The sequence below is a fragment of the Malus sylvestris genome, chromosome 2 (genome assembly GCF_916048215.2).
Source record: "Malus sylvestris chromosome 2, drMalSylv7.2, whole genome shotgun sequence".
Taxonomy (NCBI): domain Eukaryota; kingdom Viridiplantae; phylum Streptophyta; class Magnoliopsida; order Rosales; family Rosaceae; genus Malus; species Malus sylvestris.
In genome coordinates this window covers 4,296,704-4,317,793 of record NC_062261.1, presented here as the reverse complement: position 1 = coordinate 4,317,793, position 21,090 = coordinate 4,296,704, and the positions used below count along the sequence as shown (strand labels likewise).

The 21,090-nt window shown below is 35.2% G+C and overlaps 2 protein-coding genes and 1 long non-coding RNA gene across 7 annotated transcripts; 1 reads left to right on the top strand and 2 right to left on the bottom strand.

Annotated features, from left to right (window-relative positions):
* Positions 1-31: 31 nt before the first annotated feature.
* LOC126595628 (VIN3-like protein 1) lies at positions 32-4,668 on the bottom strand. 5 transcript variants are annotated; one of them, XM_050261933.1, is made up of 6 exons: positions 4,511-4,649; positions 3,868-3,930; positions 3,403-3,580; positions 2,332-2,962; positions 1,744-2,057; positions 32-1,641 (listed from the first exon to the last, which is right to left on the bottom strand). In XM_050261933.1, exons 4-6 carry the CDS (start codon positions 2,859-2,861, stop codon positions 449-451), a joined length of 2,037 nt encoding a protein of 678 aa, XP_050117890.1. In that variant the 5' UTR covers positions 2,862-2,962; positions 3,403-3,580; positions 3,868-3,930; positions 4,511-4,649; the 3' UTR covers positions 32-448. The 5 variants fall into 5 exon arrangements, with proteins under 5 accessions (XP_050117890.1, XP_050117881.1, XP_050117906.1 ...); XM_050261924.1 differs by having other exon boundaries at positions 3,474-3,580; XM_050261949.1 differs by having other exon boundaries at positions 3,403-3,563.
* Positions 4,669-8,673: 4,005 nt separating this feature from the next.
* On the bottom strand, positions 8,674-11,996 carry LOC126595615 (uncharacterized). Its single transcript, XM_050261899.1, has 2 exons — positions 11,343-11,996; positions 8,674-9,001 (listed from the first exon to the last, which is right to left on the bottom strand). The coding sequence occupies exon 1, from the start codon at positions 11,808-11,810 to the stop codon at positions 11,346-11,348; it is 465 nt and encodes a 154-aa protein (XP_050117856.1). The 5' UTR covers positions 11,811-11,996; the 3' UTR covers positions 8,674-9,001; positions 11,343-11,345.
* On the top strand, positions 9,708-11,114 carry LOC126595624 (uncharacterized). The gene is made up of 2 exons (XR_007613628.1): positions 9,708-10,313; positions 10,651-11,114. It is a non-coding gene; the product is annotated as an uncharacterized LOC126595624 (long non-coding RNA).
* Positions 11,997-21,090: the final 9,094 nt, after the last annotated feature.

Genomic DNA, 21,090 nt, shown 5'->3' with positions numbered 1-21,090 from the left:
AAACCACATTAATTTTCCAAATACCACATCATGGAATAAAAAGGCGAAGATAGAATAAAAGAATAAAAATGTAAGAAATTACTTCATGTATCCCTCTTTGAATTTTATGCAGGCAATGATAGCAGAGATTATAACTATATCCTCAATGATTAAATTCTACAGCTTCAAATGTAAATACGATAACTTAGGGAACGAAACGCGACCTACGGCCAGAAACCTTGTGCATCTGAGCATCTCCTTCCCACGAAAAATCAGTGTCTTCCAGATCAATGCCGGACAAATCTTGTCCGCGGTACGAATTAAATCACTTGTGACAATGACTAAAGAAAAAATGCCTGTACAAAGACCGGCAAAATTAATGAGAGGCTACTTATCTCAGGACAAATATAAATTCAATGTGAAGCGATATCTTATCAGAATGCAAGGCCTTGCCTTGGCCCTCCCTTGTTTAATGCCACAGCTTACTACAGAATCCATTCCGTGGCCTCTTGTTGGATACGATATCCGAAAATGAGTCAACTAACTGTCCTGCCAAGCTACTTGGATCATCAATCATAGTCTGAATAAAGGTATTGACCACCCTACGTTCCTGCTCAGTCGATCTCAAACTAAACCATGTTAGCAATTTCAACCTGAATTCCTGTGTAATGTGACGCTCACATTCCAGCCATCGGATTATTTTCACACAGTACTCAAAGTTCTCGTCCAAGCAATATGAACCATTAGCAATAAGCAATGGTGGCCCATTTATTAGTGTGCTGTCACAATCATAGATCTCTTCGTTTGTATTTGCTGCCCTCTTCCTGCCAACTTCTGCCCGGGAATCAACGGCTGGGACATCTCCGTTAAGCCCGTGAGTCCAGGTCTGCGAATCACCACTACCATGTGATCTTGCTAAACCATTCTTCACAAGGTCATGAGAGGCAGCATCATCATCCGCTTCAACAGCACGCTGCAAAGTGCATCCATTGTCTTCATCTCTGGAGGATTCAAATGGTGGGGTTAGCTCTTCATTTAGATCCGGTACTGATGCAACATTTAAGTCAAGCCTGTGCAAAACAGAAGGCAATGGTTCTTGTGGAGTTTCTGTTTTTACAGTGCTGCTTACTCCACAGCATGTTTCCTTATTGGCACTACAGAACCCCTCAGAGTTGCCTTGCTCTTGACCCCAAGCCATACGAAGTACCTTCCCAAGATCTCTAACTTTAAACTCAGAAGTTGGACCAACTGCTGTTGTAGTTTCAGATTCTCTCTTGCCACTAGAATTTGCTTCGATGATCGGATTCTCTTTCTTAGGATTCTCAGAAACCGGTGAAATGGGGTTTCTGCGAATTATCTCAACACTCTTGGTGAAACACTTGGCCTCTGAGTGACCCAAGTCACCAGCCTCCGTATAAGATATTATCCTAAACGTATACCCTGTGCAAGGCTGCAGATTGGATATCAAAATCCTTCTCTGAGATTTTGGAAAGATACAAGTAGGCTCTTTTGCGTGCAGTTCTTCTCCGCTCTTGTAATACCAGAGCTTGTAGCCCTTAATATTGTCAGATGATGCATTAGACAATTCAATCAATATAATCACAACAGAGGATGATGCTACTTCTTGAAAAAGAAACTTGCAAGCAGCAGGAAGTGAACCCTCTGCAAATGAGTGACAGAAAAAATAAGTAATCATTCAAGTTTTCCATGCATAAACAACGGGAAGTAGAAGGAGAAAATAGACCAAGTGGTACAGTTTCCTACCTCGGCAATTTGGATCCACATTAGAAACGTTGGCCAGCCATTCATCTGCTTTCTCAATTGCAAGGGAGCAGAGTTTCAGCATGTCACCAGCAATTGATAGTCTACTGACTATCCCTCGTGCCATCTTTGCAGAAACGCCATTTACTGGGCCAACTTCTCTCTCTAGTTTAGACTTTGCTTCCTTCACAATCTCATGTAATTCTTTAAATCTTGAAGTCCCATCCAGGAGTCTGTAACTCAAGTATATCCTATAACAGAGTACATCAACACGGCGAGCATCCTTTGCCACAATGAGCTGCTTCTTCCAACTTCTGCTAGTATTAATCAAATGACACCAGTAACATCAGCCCAAGGCTAGAAACCTATTAGGAACAATACAGAAGTCTACATGCATTACTCCCTACTATTTTAACTTATCTATCACAACCCAATATGAGTTGGACATGTTTAACCCGATAACCAAAAGGTTTATACAGAACACCAAAATATAAGGACTAGTGGGGCTTGAGAAAGATGACAAATGATAGCCCTTGTTAAATTAAGCATTGCCATTTCAACCTAAACTCACAATAAGAGAGAATTACTTACCCAAGTATCCCAGAAACTTTACCACAAGTAGCGCAACAGTAACTACCATCTAGCTGCATCAATTGCCCAAGATCAACAACTCCTGCCTTTGCATGTTGAAGGGCGCACTCGATGTGACAAGACAACCCACAGGAATCTCCGCCACCAGATTCAGATGTGCACACTAACCAAAGACTAGGGTCCTTGTTGTCATCAAACAAATGACAGATACAGCAAGAGCACCTCCTGCAAAATGTGTCATCTATGGATAGAACAGCTCTACAAGCAGAGTTTTTACAGATCCATGAGCTTGAAGATCCAAAGTCTGGAGACTGATCAGAAGCTGATGAGAGACGCATAGGATTTTCCCCCTTTCTGGCTTGCTTTTTAGGAAGATTATTTGGACTAGAAGAAGCTTTCTTTGAATCCTGCTTCTTACTTGTCTTTGAAGTCTTCAAAGGTTCAGCCATTTTATTTTTTGATGAATTCAAGTTTTTCTTGTCCTTTTCAAAGCAAGTTCGAAGGAGTTCCTTCTTGGGACCCAATTTCATAAACTCTTGAAGAAGCTCTGGACTTCGTGAAGCATCGTCTGAATGCCCATTCTTCTCAGGAGTGCTTTGCACACTGGAGGAGAGGCTTTGAACACCAGAAACTGGATAGTGGAAAAAATGACAAAAAGAAAATGAAATTTAGGCACATATATGATATATCAAAGCAACAATGAACTACAAGTCTACAACTCAATAATAAGAAAGGGATAAGAGAATGAGGAAAAATGTTAGCAAGAAACTGTAGAAAAAGAAGCTCTCGAGATCGAGTGGTGAAATTCCGTTTTATCCTTCTCATTTCTCTTCACCGCATAAAACATTTTATTTGCAAATTTATCTTTTCGTGGTAACAAGATTCTGTGCATTCCAATATCTCAGTCGGTCTTTTGCTTATTTCTGTTTATATCCTCATTCCCCAACAATATCCAAAACACTACATCTCCTCTTGGGCCTCATTCCTTGTCTTACCTTCCTAATCTATTAACTCAACAAACTATCAACAATCCCTCCATCGACGATAATGTAAGTCAAAATATCATCTCACATATTGTAGGAAATGAACATCTACCCCCACTTCACAACAATAGCTCTATGCAATTGTCAGAGAAATCTGACCTGAATCTGTCCTTCCCTAGCGACCCTTAAGCAAGAAATCAAAAATTCAGCTGGTACGTTTCATAGGGTGTCAGATGTACATCACTACATCTGCACAAACATAATTTCTGAATAGGAAAAGTTCAATACTTCAAGATGCAATTCAACATATGTTTAAACAAGAATAACGACTTGCATATAAAAAGGAAGACAAAACAAAAATAACATCAAAACAACCCAAGTGTCTGGGAATAAAAAGTCACAAATTTAGCAGCGATGAGCGTGTTCAATATCGTTTGGTTATATCCAACATATCACTAGGCTACCATGGATAAAAACGTTCATCCTGAAACCATCACGGATAAAAACTTCAGACTTCACTAAAAGAAATGTACCCGAAAGACAAAGATCGTACCTTTACCAACAAATTTGTCATCTAATTCCATATTATGCAATAGTTGTATGATATCCGACCTCCCTGCAACAATTAATTGGTATAAAAACATGAACAGAACAATTGAAGGGTTGAAGGGTTCATACAAGTTCATCGGTAGGCATAATGTAGCTAGTAGATCAAGCGAAAAAACCGAAAACCGCACCAAACAACACTTGCAGCTAAAACTAGATGCAACAAAAATTTAAAACAAAATTAATTTCCCATTACTTAAAAGAACTAAATGTGCTTTGTAAACAAGCTAGCTACCAACCATGCAACTAGAAAATATACTTTCATTGTAATTTTTATAGAAAATTAAAAAATATATAATGCATACATAAAATTGATGTAACAAGCTAACCCAAAAAATCTTTGGCATGCACATTGTACGAATTTAAATAAATCAAAGCTTTTTAATTTAGAAAAACAACGAAATAATAAGATTAAAATGGATGATAAAATAAACAAAGATTCGAAATTTTCAAGCAAACGAAAAATGGCTGACAAGAAAACGCAGAAAACCGAAGGCAGAAATATGGATCTGCGCTCGGAGAGAGGTAAGAAATCGGAAAAATTCAAGGGAAAATATAGAAGCAAAACGGCAGCGGATTGAGAGACGGACCTGGCGGGGAATGGGAGCGGAACCCTAGGGTTTTTGGCGCTCCCCGGCCGAAGAATTTGCTTTCGCGGAGCAGAGAATCAGGCAGAGAGAGAAAGCGAGGAGAGAGAGAGAGAGAGACTCCGTTGTTAGCTGATTTTGTGAGAGAAGCAGGTTCACGTTTTGGAGAAGAGGAGCTCGGGGAATCACGCGCGGGATTGTCGCGTGGCGGACGCGGGAGCGGGGTTGGTTCTGCCGCGCAGGAAAAGTACAAGGAGCACTGCGCGGCGATGTGATTGGTCGGTGCGGTAGTTGTGCTTTATAGGCGCGTGAGTGTGCATTATCCATATTGTTTAATTTTCCTTTTTATATTTTATTATTTGGTCACCAGGGCTTGCTGGAAAAAAAATTGATATTCCAAAAAAAAAAAAAAACTTCTCTCACTCGTATAATAACATACCACATACTTGTTTTTCGGTCAAATTAAAAATCTTTTGATGGCTGGAGTTGGCAATTTTAGACACGGAGAACTTAAAATCTGTACGAATTTTGACCTTGATTGGTGAACTATTAGCTACCAATTAAATTTGATTAACATTATTCATGTTTATTATATCTTATTATATCGTAATAATTTTTGTATTTTAGTGAAGCGTATAAATTATTGTCTCGATTTGTTTGTTGACCAATTTGTGGATTGTCAAGAACGCAACGTGGATAAACTAATACAAATAGGTATCATGATGATTGAAAGTAGCAATTTCAAGCACGACGTTTACTTAAAAGTTTATGTATACAGATCCCAGAAGGTAAGCTTTTGGAAACAAATGCATACCTAGATACATTCCCTAGTTATTGTATTGATTTATTTATTGACCAACTCGTAGATTTACAAAAACACGACACAAATACATTGATACACATAAGTACCTCGAATATGGTCCTATAGCAACTCTTATCAATGGTCGAATCTCAATCGTTGGATCAAATTCTTTGGTAAAACTCATCTCGTTTCGAAACAGTTGACTGACGAATCATATTAATTTATCAAATCCCTAAATTCACTCATGACTTTTGAACAGAAGAATCAATCATGATCAGTGAAATTAATTAAGTCAATAGTCATGGTTGTTTGAACCAAAATCATAGGGTTTACACGTGGCTAAAGAATCTTGAAAGTTCATTGCAAAGAAAACAAACGGTCAGCCGAAGATGCACGTCAAGTCGGAGTTTTGGTGTACTTTTTTTTTTATTATTACTTTTGAGTCCTTCTTGTGCTTTTTCGTGTACAGTGTGCAACAGCAGAAGCACTTTTGTGCTGAAATCCCTCGACCGTCCTTGTGGGTTATGGGTTGGGTAATCGGTTTGGTGGGAGAGATTCTTTTCATCTACTTGGAATACAAGTCGGTATTTTTTTTATCTAGGGATTTTCTATTGAAAGAGTTTTTTGCAAAATTATTTTTGGGTTTCAATTCTTAACAAAAATGAAAGGTAATTTTGAAAAACACTTGAAGTACTTTCAGAATCCAAAAACATTTTTCCTAAAAGTACTTTAGGTCATTTTGAAGGTATTTCTAAATGAGCCCATAATATACGTGGAGTGAAGTTTTTTTTTTTTTTTTTCAAGTATCTATTCACTTATATTATGATACGTAGTTTGTGGGAGTCGTGTTTCGATTACACTAAAAAATCTCTCTTTATCATCTATTTCACTGCCCTTGTACTTGTATTATAACACAAAATGTACCAGCTTATATTCCGAATACACCGAAAAATTTATTGTTTGGTGGGTGATTTGAGTTGTTGAAGATGACAAGTCTTTATTTTAATTTATTTCATGGTGAGATGGGAGGGTACAATGGACTCAGAATTTCATCAGAAACTTCCGTCTTTCTTTTGTCTTTCTGCTTTTGTTGTTAATCCACCTTACAAGTTATGGAATTTTAGACCAAAACGTGGACTTTTTGTTGCCACCCATTGTTTGGTTTCTGAGAAAATTGTGGGATGAGAAAAGGAAAGGGTGATTGAATTTGTCGAATAAAGGTACACAATGACAAAAATGGTTGCTTTTCTAGGTTATTTCTCATATTGTGTGAGATCAATGTGTTCGATCCGGATTGGTCATACTTTAATAAAAATGTCTTACAAATAACATGATCATAGTGGTACGACCCAAAGTTTTTCCCTATTTGGGTCAAAGTATCCATGGCCAATTTGCCAATCATGCTCGGATATTATTCACTTGGATAAAAAATTTCAATGGGGACTTTCCTACCAATGCGATGTGATGAGTAACAAACACCATTGATACAGGTTTTAACTCGACAATGTCTGTCACACATTGCGAAAGAGTGGAAAGGTCACCGCTAAAGTTCTCGGCGCATGCCCGGAAGCATCTACACCGGTAAATGCCGGGTCTCTAGCTACCGGAACCAAGAAACATTATTGACAGTAGGACCAAATTGAAAGGCCGGCAAGAAATCTTGTGAGTTGTACATATCAAAACCTATCAGTTGCTTTGCTTGTGCTGCTGGCGATGGCTGCAAAGTGGTTGAGAACACACACGGCACAAGTAATCACAGTTGTCAGAAACACAAGGACGATTGCCTTTAAGTGAGAGAGTATGGATGCATTACGCATATTAAACCTCACCAAAAACAGAAGCTACTTATGGATATCACCCACCAAAACTTTAATAAAGTCACTTGTAACATTTCCCAACAACCTTACACGTAACAAGTACACCATCATCGTAACGTTTTCAGCCAATAATACTTGATCTCAACTGTGGTTACACCAAACTTCATATTACTCTCATCTGGTGTGAGAGATGCCTAATAATAATAAATGAGTTCTCTCAACCCAAATGAGAGTTGTAGACGTCACGGTGGTTATAGTGTTCCCATTCTATTTAAGTCTTCATTGTTGGAATGATATGAAAATAATTATTCATATTTATGACCCTCAAAATGCAATCGCATCAATTAAGGGCTCGTTTAGAAGTGTTTTTAAAATGACTACAAGCGTTTTTAGAGAAAATTATTATGGGTTCCAAAAACACTTAAAATTCTTCATGCAAGAAGCAGAAATTATGTGCTTCTTATATGACGCACTTCAAGTATTTTTCCAGGATTCACTTACATTTTTACTGAAGATTGGTTCCAAAAATATTTTCACAAAAAATGTTTTCAGCTATTTTGAAAATAGTTTCAAACGAGCCCTAAATCATTTTCAAGGAGGTGAAATTGTTGGAAATTTTGAGTAGAAATTTAATTGTCTCACATTGATCACTACCAAAATGTTTCCTTACTTTATAAGGCTTTGTCCCTTATAGAAAGTGATTGAAGTGATAGACCACGAAGAATAGAATTGAGCTTAACCTTAGAATTGGGCTTTGGAGTGTATTAATTAATTGATAATTAATTATCAAAAGATGCACATTTGACGTCTAGGCTCGTACTCTAATAATTAAATTATTTTTAATTTCGAATTTAATTAATTAATTTTTATATCAACATACTCATATTTTCAGATGAAGTCTAAAGTGATGAAAGAACGCCAGAGAGCAAAACACCCATGTAAGAAGATGTCTCTCATTCACATACCTGTTGCGAACATGTATAAACCTATTATAAATACATCCATATGCATGACATTTAGAACACAGAAAAATAAAATTCTTCTTCTACATTCCCAAACATTAACCACAAAGAAATTCGCTAGAAATCAAGTTTTCTGGTGCTATAATTATGACTTAGATAATTGAATCATGGTGAAACAGACGCCCGTAATACTACAAGCATTAAGTAGAGATGAAAATTATGTTTCAAGAACATTGCAGTACGTAAACCTTGATCTTCAATTTGTCTGTTTAATATTATTTTGTTTTGTCATACTCTGTTAAATTATTTATTCGCAATTATTATTTATTAACATATATAAATTTATCATTGATTTTTTATATTTATCCAATATGATTAAGCCAGGAAAAAAAAGGGTGGATGATTAAGTACAAGCACTAAGAATCTTATTAAAATAGTAATCAAGCCCATCCCTCAAACCCACAAGGCAATAAACAAAGGACAGAGATCCTGTCCGAATCTCTTTCCATAAACAAAAAACGAGATACTGAAACTAATGTTAAGATAAATTAATTAATATTCCTGGCCATCTTAACACTCTTGATCAAACGGAAAGAAAGTTGCAACATTGCAGGCCGTGGCATATATACTGTATACATACAAGACAGAAGGATCACTTATTGCCCTTTTGCATTGTTCGGTTCATACAAATGTCTTTGTAACTAGTTTCATTTGCTTAAATTAGGTAAGATGTTGAACCATTGCATGACGGTGTGAATTCAATTCCATTAGTGATTAATCTAACAAAATCTATCATTTGACTAAAAAAAAAAGATTTGATTTACTTAAATAGCATCGGTCTTCGACTTCGAGTCGACAACTGGGCATCGTCATTCGTCACGACTCGCATACGAGAGGCATCGCAACTAGAGACCTGCAAAGTGGGAATAACGAACAAAAATAAAGTTTTGACGTCAATTTACTAACAAATATGAAACATGTTAAATGCGGTATTCACAAAAGTTCCACCATTTCTGAGGTCAACTATGTTATTACTCCACAAAGTTGGGAATCTACTACTTTAAATATTTGATCCAATATATTAGTGATGAACTGCTCAATAGGTAAAAAGCAAAGAATCAAGAGGATACCTAAAATTCCTATGGCCTCGTGTAAAACTAATACTATATTTAAGGCACTTCAAAAGACGAAATTGACGACAAATTTCTTATTTTCTTCAAGTTGAATGATACTCATGGTTGCCAAAAAAAAAAAAGTTGAATGATACTCATGAAGAAAATATATACCTACTAATCTTCATAAAAATGAAAAGATTAAAAGGGACAACTATTATTTGTGAGTAACCTTCAATTTAAACAAAATAAGGAACCTTTAATATAGTGAATAGTCTTATGCAAGTCAATCATTTCTGTCAAACGGAGCCTATCAGTGTTTTTTTTTTTTAAGAAAAAGCAAACGAAACTGATCTGATGCTGTATTTCATATGTCCCAATCAAAAGGTATTCAACAATTGGCATCTTAGCCGGACACTGACTTTACGAGGCCAAACCAAGCCAAGATTCTAAAGATCAAATGTTCTTCAATAACAATTAATTCCCTTTCAGAATTCTTAAGAACAATCCGATTTAACAAGTATTACCCTTTCAGAGTTCTTACGAACAATCCGATTTCGGGATAGGTTCGGCAACTATTCAAGCTAAAGAGAATATTCAGATTCACAGTGGTTCTATAAATATTAGCATAGATTCGATTCCTTTAGTTTAAAGCAAGTAAAGTCATCAAAATCTCAACAACCACAAATCAAAAAGCATTCCAGCTGATAGCTACACACACCAATCGCAATTCATGCATATATGCAAATCAGAAAAATCACAAATTCAAAACCCAAATTAACCAGTCCCTTAAAAAAAATGAAAACTAATGAAAATGATTTCAAAACTTTGAATTTTAATCAGAAGTCATCCTATAACTTTATTTAATGAAAATCACGTGCAATACTTCACCACCGCCCCATCATTCTTCTTCTCCTCTTCCTCCATCAACTACTCTCTCTACAACAACGTCTCTCTCCCTCATCCTCTCTCACAATGTAGTACTGCTATATTATATATTATTATATTGATCAATGGCACTAACGAAATGAGGTAGACTCCGTAGATTTATAAGGCATGATGAGTTTCTAAGAGTTGCACAGAGATTGGCTAGAGGGGAAGGTACCGTTGCAGGTCTGCGTGATTACAATGACTCGGGCCAGCTTGATTCTAGTGGTGATGGCAATTTTCGTGACCACAAGTTTCAAAGTTGGCTGCATTTAACTACATATATAATTATTAATTAATCTTCGTCTATAACAATACATATTGTAAATATTAGATCTGCATGTATGTACATTTGCTTATGGGTTTTCTTCGTTGGTTAATTTTTCCAATGTTGAGCAGCTTGAAATTAAGCCACCAATATCTTTACTTTCCTTAGCTTTAACCTTTAACAAATTTGTAGTTTGATGGATATTTTTGTATTCGATTTATTGTATGATTTGCGTTATTTTTTTTAATTTTGCAGTGAAAGAAGGTGAGACTGTAGGTGGAGGAAAAGAAGAAGCCGCAGATGTGCAGATAATAGAAGAAAATTAATTAGTGTAGAAAGCTCAAAAAATGAAGATATTCAAAGAAAATTTGATGAGAATCGAAGAAAATTAGAAAAAGAAAAGGTGTTTGGAAGGTGAGAAAGTTCTGAGAAAATGCAAAAAGATGAGAGAGAAGAATGGTTGTTGAACTTAATAGAGATGTACCATATTCAGTTTAAGAAATGGTCATTGCATACCAACTTGTATTGAGCTTTAGAAATTATGTCTTGTTTAGTTTTAAAAATAGTATAGTAACGTGTTCAGTTTCAGAAATAGTATAGTACTTGTGTTTAGTTTTAAAAATAATTAATGTTCAGTTTTTAGAAATAATATTTAATTTAAAAAATAGTGTAGTACCATTCCATTTCAAAAATAATGCAGTACACTTCGATTTTAAAAATAGTGTGTAGTGTGTGCCTAATGGACTCGCGCGTGTCAGTTTTATATTACTTTTTATTTTTTATTTTTATTATATTAAAATTTTGTATTTTTAATTAAAATATAAGTCATTTTCAATAAAATTTAAGTTTTTTATTAAATAAAATTACAAATATTTTTTTATTAAAATAAATTTAGCCAAGCTCTTTTTATTAAAACTCCTGAAAATTGAATTAAATTAAATTGAAACCTGCTAAGAGGAGTGGCGGCCCTCGCAAGCGGGGCTCTCTTCGAAGTTCTTAGTGGGGTACTTGACGGAGACCGTGCCGATCTCGAACACCAAGTTGTCGCCGCTCGACCGGATTCCGGTGATCGGCTGCCACCGGAAGAAGGCCCGGACGCTGATACCGTTGATCTTGGCGATTTTGCCCACGACGATCTTTCCGGTGATTTTCTTCGAGTAGGTGGCCACGTTGTCGGAAGGGAGGGTGACCTTGCACGTGCCGCCGAGGTCGACGATGAAGTCGCCGGTGTTGCGGTTGATGGTGTAGTTCTTGACGGCGGTGGGGAGGAGTCCGATTGGGAAGCCGTAGTTGGTGAGGTCAGTGTGTGCCGGAGATGGGCTCGGTTTTGGGTTCGGGGTGTTCGGGTGAGCGGTTAGGGGGGAGATGGGGAGGAGGAGGAGGAGGAGAGAGAAGACGACGAGAGATTTTGCCATGGCTTTTCTTTAGTTTTGGAGATATTTTTTATAAGTGAGAAGAAAGAGCTCGGAAATATTCTTTTATCTTCCAACAGACTTCGACCTTTCCGCCAACAAGTCATTGTTATAATCTATTGGATGGTCTCTGTCCTTTCCTTCCTGGCCGGCGGTATGTCTGTTTCTTCACGTCCAGGGCCAGCAGTATGTACTGATATACGAATTCAACTTTCAGGCGCGAAGCAAATGTTATCTGATAGAGCGCAAATGTTATCTCAAGTAAGCAGTGTTGATGGAGGTATCAGTCTGATAAAAAAAAGGATTTGACGTAGAAGGGTACCTGCCATCATGGACAGTATAGATGAAGTGGAACAAATCAACGCAATAGCTGGAAATCATGATTGGTTTGGTCAGGAAATAGAATTATCATAACGAGATGTACATTTACTAACAAAGCAAGTGGACAAGACATATATTTGGCTCAGAAATTGATTAAAGGAGAAGCTCTCGAGCTCTTTAGTTGGCATGCATTTGGAAATAGGTGGACTAATGACGGATATCTTCAACTCTTTAAAATGGTTGTTTCTTACTGTGGAGGGTTTTCACTAGTACTTGAAGTTTTAGGCTTCTTTTTGTTTAAAAGAACCATAGCAAAGTGGAAAAGTGAATTGAAGGATTTGAAAAGAACTCTTGATGAAAAAAATAATAAAACCGGTAAAAATAAATTTTGAAGGACTAGATGATACACATAAGGCTAGACTTGGCAGTTTTTGACACGACACGATGACACGACACGAAAACGACACGAAAATAACGGGTTTCGGGTCAACACGATAACTTATCGGGTCACTATCGGGTGACCCGTTAAGAACCCGTTAATAACGGGTTCTTAACAGGTATACACGCGGGTAACACGTGGGTAACCCGTTTCGACCCGTTAAGAAAAAAATTATTTTAATAATTTTAAAGTTTAATTACTAAAAGATTTATTATAAAATACAATAGTCATATTAATATATACAATATATTCTATATTAAATATATAGTTTTGTATTATTGTTCTATATAAATTATAAAAAAAATTTAAAAAAAATTTAGTCATTATTTATTTTTATTATGAGAGTTCCTTATTATCATTACTAGGATAAATTTTACATAACATACTCTTGTCCAAAATTAAAATATACTGGTATAGTATTTGTATATGCAAGAACTAAGAAGACATACATACAAGTATGAAAAATGTGAAAGAATATATAAACACTCATGATTTATCATTATTCCTCCACGAATAGATAATTGTTACACTTATATTATCGTTTAGATTTTTTAAATCCTTCAAACCCTCATGAATAATGTTTTTTATTTGAGGGCAAAATTAATAAAATTAATAATAATTACTGTAGAACTGTAAAAAATGTAAAAAAAAATATATAAAATCACTCATATATAAAAAAATGTAAATGCTTTAAATTAAAGATCAAATTTATTCATTACATTCTTATAGGGTCGAGGAGTGTATCTGTAAAAAAATCATCAAAATCAGAGATAAAATAACCGTTAAATTATGATTTTTCGTTTACAACCGCCGAAAACTTTTGTTCCATTACGTAATCTCTGAATGTTTGTTTTTTACGATTTTTTACATATGCGATCTCGGAATGTGTACAAATAAGTTTGACGGTTGGATAGTTAAAAAAAGTTTCATAGAATGCATATTGCGTCAAAACGGTAGATTAAGCAAACACTTAGAGTTAATATTATACTTCTACTAAGTATAAAATAGGTTTTTGTGGTATCCACTAGTGTAAATACTTTAAATTAAAGATCAAATTTATTCATTACATTCTTATAGGGTCGAGGAGTGTATCTGTAAAAAATCATCAAAATCGGAGCTAAAATAACCGTTAAATTGTGATTTTTCGTTTATAACCGTCGAAACCTTTTGTTCCGTTACTTAATCTCTGAATGTTTGTTTTTTATGATTTTTTACGTATGCGATCTCGGAATGTGTACAAATAAGTTTGACGGTTGGATCGTTGAAAAACGTTTTGTAGAATGCATATTGCGTCAAAACAGTACATTAAACAAACATTTAGAGTTAATATTATACTTCTATTAAGTATAAAATAAATTTTTGTGGTATCCACTAGTGTAAATACTTTAAATTAAAGATCAAATTTATTCATTACATTCTTATAGGGTCGAGGAGTGTATCTGTAAAAAATTATCAAAATCAGAGATAAAATAACCGTTAAATTATGATTTTTCATTTATAACCGTCGAAAACTTTCGTTCCATTACGTAATCTCTGAATGTTTGTTTTTTACGATTTTTTACGTATGCGATCTTGGAATGTGTACAAATAATTTTGACGGTTGGATCGTTGAAAAAAGCTTCGTAGAATGCATATTGCATCAAAATGGTAGATTAAACAAACACTTAGAGTTAATATTATACTTCTATTAAGTATAAAATAAGTTTTTGTGGTATCCACTAGTGTAAATACTTTAAATTAAAGATCAATTTTATTCATTACATTCTTATAGGGTCGAGGAGTGTATCTGTAAAAAATCATCAAAATCAGAGATAAAATAACCGTTAAATTGTGATTTTTCGTTTATAACCGCCGAAAACTTTTGTTCCATTACGTAATCTCTGAATGTTTGTTTTTTACGATTTTTTACGTATGCGATCTCGGAATGTGTACAAATAAGTTTGACGGTTGGATCGTTGAAAAAAGTTTCATATAATGCATATTGCGTCAAAATGGTAGATTAAGCAAACACTTAGAGTTAATATTATACTCTATTAAGTATAAAATAAGTTTTTGTGGTATCCATTAGTGTAAATACTTTAAATTAAAGATCAAATTTATTCATTACATTCTTATAGGGTCGAGGAGTGTATCTATAAAAATTCATCAAAATCGGAGCTAAAATAACCGTTAAATTGTGATTTTTCGTTTATAACCGTCGAAAACTTTTGTTCCGTTACGTAATCTCTGAATGTTTGTTTTTTATGCTTTTTTACGTATGCGATCTTGGAATGTGTACAAATACGTTTGACGGTTGGATCGTTGAAAAAAGTTTTGTAAAATGCATATTGCGTCAAAACAGTACATTAAACAAACACTTAGAGTTAATATTATACTTCTATTAAGTATAAAATAAGTTTTTGTGGTATCCACTAGTGTAAATACTTTAAATTAAAGATCAAATTTATTCATTACATTCTTATAGGGTCGAGGAGTGTATCTGTAAAAAATCATCAAAATCAGAGATAAAATAACCGTTAAATTGTGATTTTTCATTTATAACCGTCGAAAACTTTTGTTCCAATACGTAATCTCTGAATGTTTTTTTTTTTACGATTTTTTACGTATGTGATCTCGGAATGTGTACAAATAAGTTTGACGGTTGGATCGTTGAAAAAAGTTTTGTAGAATGCATATTACATCAAAACAGTACATTAAACAAACACTTAGAGTTAATATTATACTTCTATTAAGTATAAAATAAGTTTTTGTGGTATCCACTAGTGTAAATACTTTAAATTAAAGATCAAATTTATTCATTACATTCTTATAGGGTCGAGGAGTATTTTTGTAAAAAATCATCAAAATCGGAGCTCAAATTACCGTTAAATTGTGATTTTTCGTTTATAACCGTTGAAAACTTTTGTTCCGTTACGTAATCTCTGAATGTTTGTTTTTTATGATTTTTTACGTATGCGATCTCGAAATGTGTACAAATAATTTTGACGGTTGGATCGTTGAAAAAAGTTTCGTATAATGCATATTACGTCAAAACGGTAGATGAAACAAACACTTAGAGTTAATATTATACTTCTATTAAGTATAAAATAAGTTTTTGTGGTATCCACTAGTGTAAATACTTTAAATTAAAGATCAAATTTATTCATTACATTCTTATAGGGCCGAGGAGTGTATTTGTAAAAAATCATCAAGATCGGAGCTAAAATAACCGTTAAATTGTGATTTTTCGTTTATAACCGTCGAAAACTTTTGTTCCATTACGTAATCTCTGAATGTTTGTTTTTTAAAGATTTTTTACGTATGCAATATTGGAATGTGTACAAATAAGTTTGACGGTTAGATCGTTGAAAAAAGTTTTTGGACCGCCAGCAATAGATAATTTTGTAGTAGTGAAACCTTAAATTTATTTAACCGTTAATTGTTATTTACACTTTATTCTTCTGACTGAATTTCATTTTTAAAATTTTATTTTTTGAAAACATGATCATCTGGTGGATGTAAGAAGATGATATCACGTTTCGATATTTACGATTAACTGAAATATGAGTCAATGTCATATAATTTGTAGAAACTTTATAAACATCAAGCAATATTTTCACTAACCGTAGAACTCTAAATATAATATCAACGATCCAACGATCCAAACCGTTCATCTACCTGCACCCTCTAATAGATCATGTTTTCAAAAAAGAAAATCTAAAAAAACGAAATTTGATGAGAACAATGAAGCATAAATGTAAACAACAATCAACGGTTAAATTTTGATCTATGATTTATATGATTATAGTGGCGAATTTCGAAGTTAAGCTCTTCATGAAAGTTATAAAGCTTGTCATTACGAGTGTTTATATATATTTTTCTATAATTTTTTACACTTCTACATTAATTAAAAAACTATTAAAGACTTTAGGTAAGCGAAAATATACTTAAAACAAAATTGCGTTTTTATGTTTTGGATGTGATAATATGAAATGTATATACTTATTTAGTATTATGTTTTTCATTTGATTATTTATTGGTTTAAAATATATTTTCCTTAACGGGTAACGGGTCGGGTCATATTACCTGTTAATATTATCGGGTCGATTTCGGGTCGGGTCATTTTACCCGTTTATTTTAACGGGTGTTACACGACACGACCCGTTAAGATATCGGGTATGACACGAAAACGACACGAACACGGAAAACACGACACGAATGCCAAGTCTACATAAGGCTATAACCAATGAAGAAAGAAGATATATGTCACAAAAGTGTAGATGGATGTGAATTTTTCGATGTTCTTCGTGAACGATGTCTTGTAACTGTTGAACACAACAAGTTGATCAATATGCATGATTTGCTTAAGAGAAATGGCCAGAGTAATCATTTCTGAAAGTCTCCTGATCATGCGGAAAGATGGAGTAAGTTATGGAACCTTCAAGAGGTCACCGATGTATTGAGAAATAAGTACATTTTCCAATAAACTTTTGGATTAATGCAGTATATGTCTATTATACGTCATTAAACAACATTCATGTGTATATGTAGTTGCAAAAAGAAAGCTCAATTAAGCAAAATCACGTAATCATATGCAAACAAAATCCTTTTCTTACTCAATATAACCTTTTGTTAACAGAGAACTAAAAAAGTTGAAGGACTTGATAACGAAAAAATAAATTACACCTAGTCAAGAAGGACATAAACATTACCCCTAAAAAAAATAGAGACAAAAAAAAGGAATACACTAAAAAGAAGAGGGGACATAAACCTTACACTTCTAGAAACAAAAAACGAGAATGATACAAAGAAAAGAGGGGGGGGAGACATAAAACCTAACCCCTTTTGAACCAAACGTAAAGGTCTAAACTTGCAAAACAAGTCAAACAACACCATAAAGTTAGGAGAAAAAAAAGGAAAGAAAGTGAGAGGAACCTGGATGCCGACATGCACATTAATTTGAGAAGCAATAACCTGGCAAGCCAACATAGTAAAAAAATAGAGCAACACGAACCACCATCGGAGGAGAATCATGCCATGTTAAAGATGAAGAAGACAATCTCATGTTAGCAAAATTATCTGCAACAAGATTTCCTTCGCGATATATGTGAGATGCGTAAAAAGTCATTTTCCGAATGCGATCCAAACAAATAGACCATTGCGTATGAAGAGGCCAAGGAGGATCAAAATCAGACGATTGAAGAGCAGAAATAACACTAGAACTATCATTTTCCAACCAAACACAATGTCAATCCCGCTGATAAGCAAACTCAATACCAATAATAATTGCTGATAACTCTGCAAAAAAAGAGTTATGATGACCAATCTGTTGACAAAAACCTTCAAGAAAAAGACCATGGCAATTCCTGAAAACTCCTCCACATGCAACAGGACCAGGATTTCCTTTAGAGTTTAGACAAACCATATGTATTAAGCTTAACCCAAGGAAAATAAGGAAGAGACCAAAGGACAGGAAGAATAGTAGGTGCCTTGCGAGAGATAGTTTGGATCCTTAAAGAAGAAATGATCCGAGTGTCAAAACCCTGAGAATAATCAGGAATAAACTTTTCACCATGAACAATTGCCGAATTGATAGACATGCAAAGATGATGAAAAAAAAATTGGACGACCCTCAAAAATAAATTTATTTCGAGCCATCTAAATAGCTAAAATAGTAGAAAGACCCGCAAAAATTCATATATTGTGCAATTGTTTGGAAAATGGCTTACGGACATATACATCCCAAAAAGCAACTAAAGAATGTGGAAGAGGCAAAGATGTACCAAATTGACATGCTAACCACCTCCAAAGTTGCCTAGATATCCGACATCCAAAGAAAAGATGAGCAGTAGATTCTTCAGAATTACGACATAAACAACAAATGGATGCCAAAGAAATACCACATAGTTGTAGCGCATCTTATGTAGGAAGTTTATCATGAAAAAATCTCCAAGCCAAAATAGATAGTCGTGGCAGAATAAAATGTTGCCAAATAACCTTAGCCCAAGCATAATCACGATGTCTCATTCGAATAAGGTGATAACCAGAAGAAAAAGAAAACTTCCCAGTAGGTGTGTTACATTTACCCCCCATATTTTAATTATATCTAATTTCCCCTGGAACATATTTTAAATCTATCAATTTAATCCTTTATCTCTTTTAATCCTAACCCTTGATCTAGATTCCTTATTTCTCCTAAACTGCCAAGTGGTAGGTTCTCAACTCTTCTCTTCCCTTTCTTCCTGAGCATTTCCCTTTCAGACATCCCTTTCTCTCATGAGAACTCTCCTCTCTCCCTTTCTCTCCCTGCATCGTGACTAACCCAGCAAACTTGCATGCAGCTTCTGCTGTAAACCATTATCATCATCATCTACCTTGCGTCATTTCTCTCTCTCCGTCGCAGCGAAGTCGGGGAACCCAGAGAAATGACCTCCAACGAATTTCTCCATTTCTTCTGGCTAGGTAAGTTTGTTTTCCTTTTTAAATTACCATTGTGGTTGTTGGGCGTTGTGTGATGAAAATTATGTTGTTCTTTCAAGGTTTTGAGGACGAGAACGGCACGAGGGAAACTCACCCATATTTTTCGACGAACCCGTGACCTTCAAAGGTTTTTTAGAGCTCTCATGGCCGTTCATGGCGAAGCTAGGGTATGAAAAATACTCTACTCTCTTCCCTCTTCATTTTGGTACTTAGTTTGAGTGTTGAATCACGAGTTCGCCGTCGACCGGAGCTGTAGCAGCTCTGGTGTTCTTCCCCGACAACACCCAAGCCATTAGGCCATTTCAGGCCACCCACGAGCCTTTGCCCATTCTTGGACTAACCCAATTCCTTATTTCTTTTGGTTGGTTAATTGGCATATGGGTCGTTCCCTGCATGGGCCGTGTGTGTGTTGGGCTGTGCGTGTGTGTGAATGTGTGTGTGTGTTAGGCTGTACATTTGAGTGAGTGTTGGGCCATGCGTGTGTGTATGTATATGTGTGTAGGTGTGTGCATGTGTTATGTGCATACATGTGTATGTGTGTGCTGGCGTGTGTGTGTGTTATGTTGTGTGGCCTAAACCACCATCCTTTTTATTCCTAGGCCTATCCAAAACCAAAACCCAATAGGTTCTAACCTTATGTAACCTAAACCCTAATTCAGATCCAAACCCAAGACCCATTTCCAATTCTTGAAATTCTATAGTTGGGTAGTTTAATAAATTGTACATTTTTGTGCTTAGGTGAAGTTGCTAGTGAGGATTTCCTTAATCATTTTCCGCACAATTCTGCTGTTACGGAGTATCTATGAGTGGACCCTTTCTAAAATTTGCATAATTTCATAATTTATTTGCATAAATGAAATGCATGTCTTACGAGTTTATAAACTTATTTTTATGTTAAGCATGTTTATGAAATATGTTGTTTATCGTCTCGTTTTTTGTGAGGAATTAGTTGTTAGCCTATATTGAGCTATATTTTAAAATATCATATTTTCTATAAAAACCATAAACTGGTAAACTATCTGATGGATGACGATAGGATGCTAGAACATGTTTTAGAAACTCCTCTTTATAGTTTAGACGATGGATGACTTTATACTATGAAGTGATTATTTTTTAGAGGCATAACTATTTGTGCGTACCTAGTGGACACTATGCCGCCTGGGACGAGGATCTGGTGTTGGCTGATAGGCCGGGAGAAATAATCCCTAGCAACAGGCTGAGGGATATGGAGTTGGTAATCTCTGGCTACGGGCGTAGAGACCACGGTGCTGGAATAGGGCCGAGAGATATATTTATTTCAGCGATCTTACTAGTAGTACATCATGCGACGAGACAATCTGTGAGATGTTTGATTTTTTATTTTCCATGATGACTTTTGAGATATTTTTGGCATGCTAGGGTTTTCAGTAAATCCATCACTTATTATGCTAGTAGTTTTCTTCATATAAACTATGGGGGTTAGTATCTTGATAACTGTTTTATTATTATTGTATATATGAACTTGGTCCACTCACATTTGTTTTGCGCCCCCATTCAAGTCTTAGAAACAAGGATTACGACACAACGTACGAGGCATTCCCCTACCAGTAGCAATCTATCACTCACTTGCGTGATATCTTGTAATAATCTTTCCTTTTGTGATCTTGTTTTAGAATGTGTTATGTGCACGCTAGACATTTCCTTAAACCTTGTTTATTACTTCTAGATTCTAATGATTATTCATGCTTATTTTCCTCCTAATCATTTTTCTTGTATTCAATAAATGGCTTTCGTCACCCTCAGGTGTCGGCCAGCACATGCCTGTCCGGGTATTCAGGGAATATTAGGGTCGGGACGTGTCAAGGTGAGGGCTCCCAAATCAATTTTTCATCCTCAACATTTAAAGGCAAAGGCAGACGTAAAATCTGTTGCACAATTGAAGGGAATAAATTTGTAATCTGGCAAATACCAACTTTGTGCTTCAATAACATCTAAAACCCGAGGAAGAACCTTAGGTGAAATGACCGAAAATAAAGAAGGAAACTGACCTCCTATCACCAATAATCCAACGACTATTATTATTCA

Excerpts from the sequence above, each read along its gene's own strand:
- LOC126595615 (XM_050261899.1), bottom strand. The coding sequence starts at position 11,810 with ATGGCAAAATCTCTCGTCGTCTTCTCTCTCCTCCTCCTCCTCCTCCCC.
- LOC126595628 (XM_050261920.1), bottom strand. The coding sequence starts at position 3,898 with ATGGAATTAGATGACAAATTTGTTGGTAAAG. Across the intron at positions 2,963-3,867 it reads TGACAAATTTGTTGGTAAAG|TTTCTGGTGTTCAAAGCCTC; the intron begins GTACGATCTTTG and ends TCCACTATCCAG. Across the intron at positions 2,055-2,331 it reads AAAGTTTCTGGGATACTTGG|AAGTTGGAAGAAGCAGCTCA; the intron begins GTAAGTAATTCT and ends TAATACTAGCAG.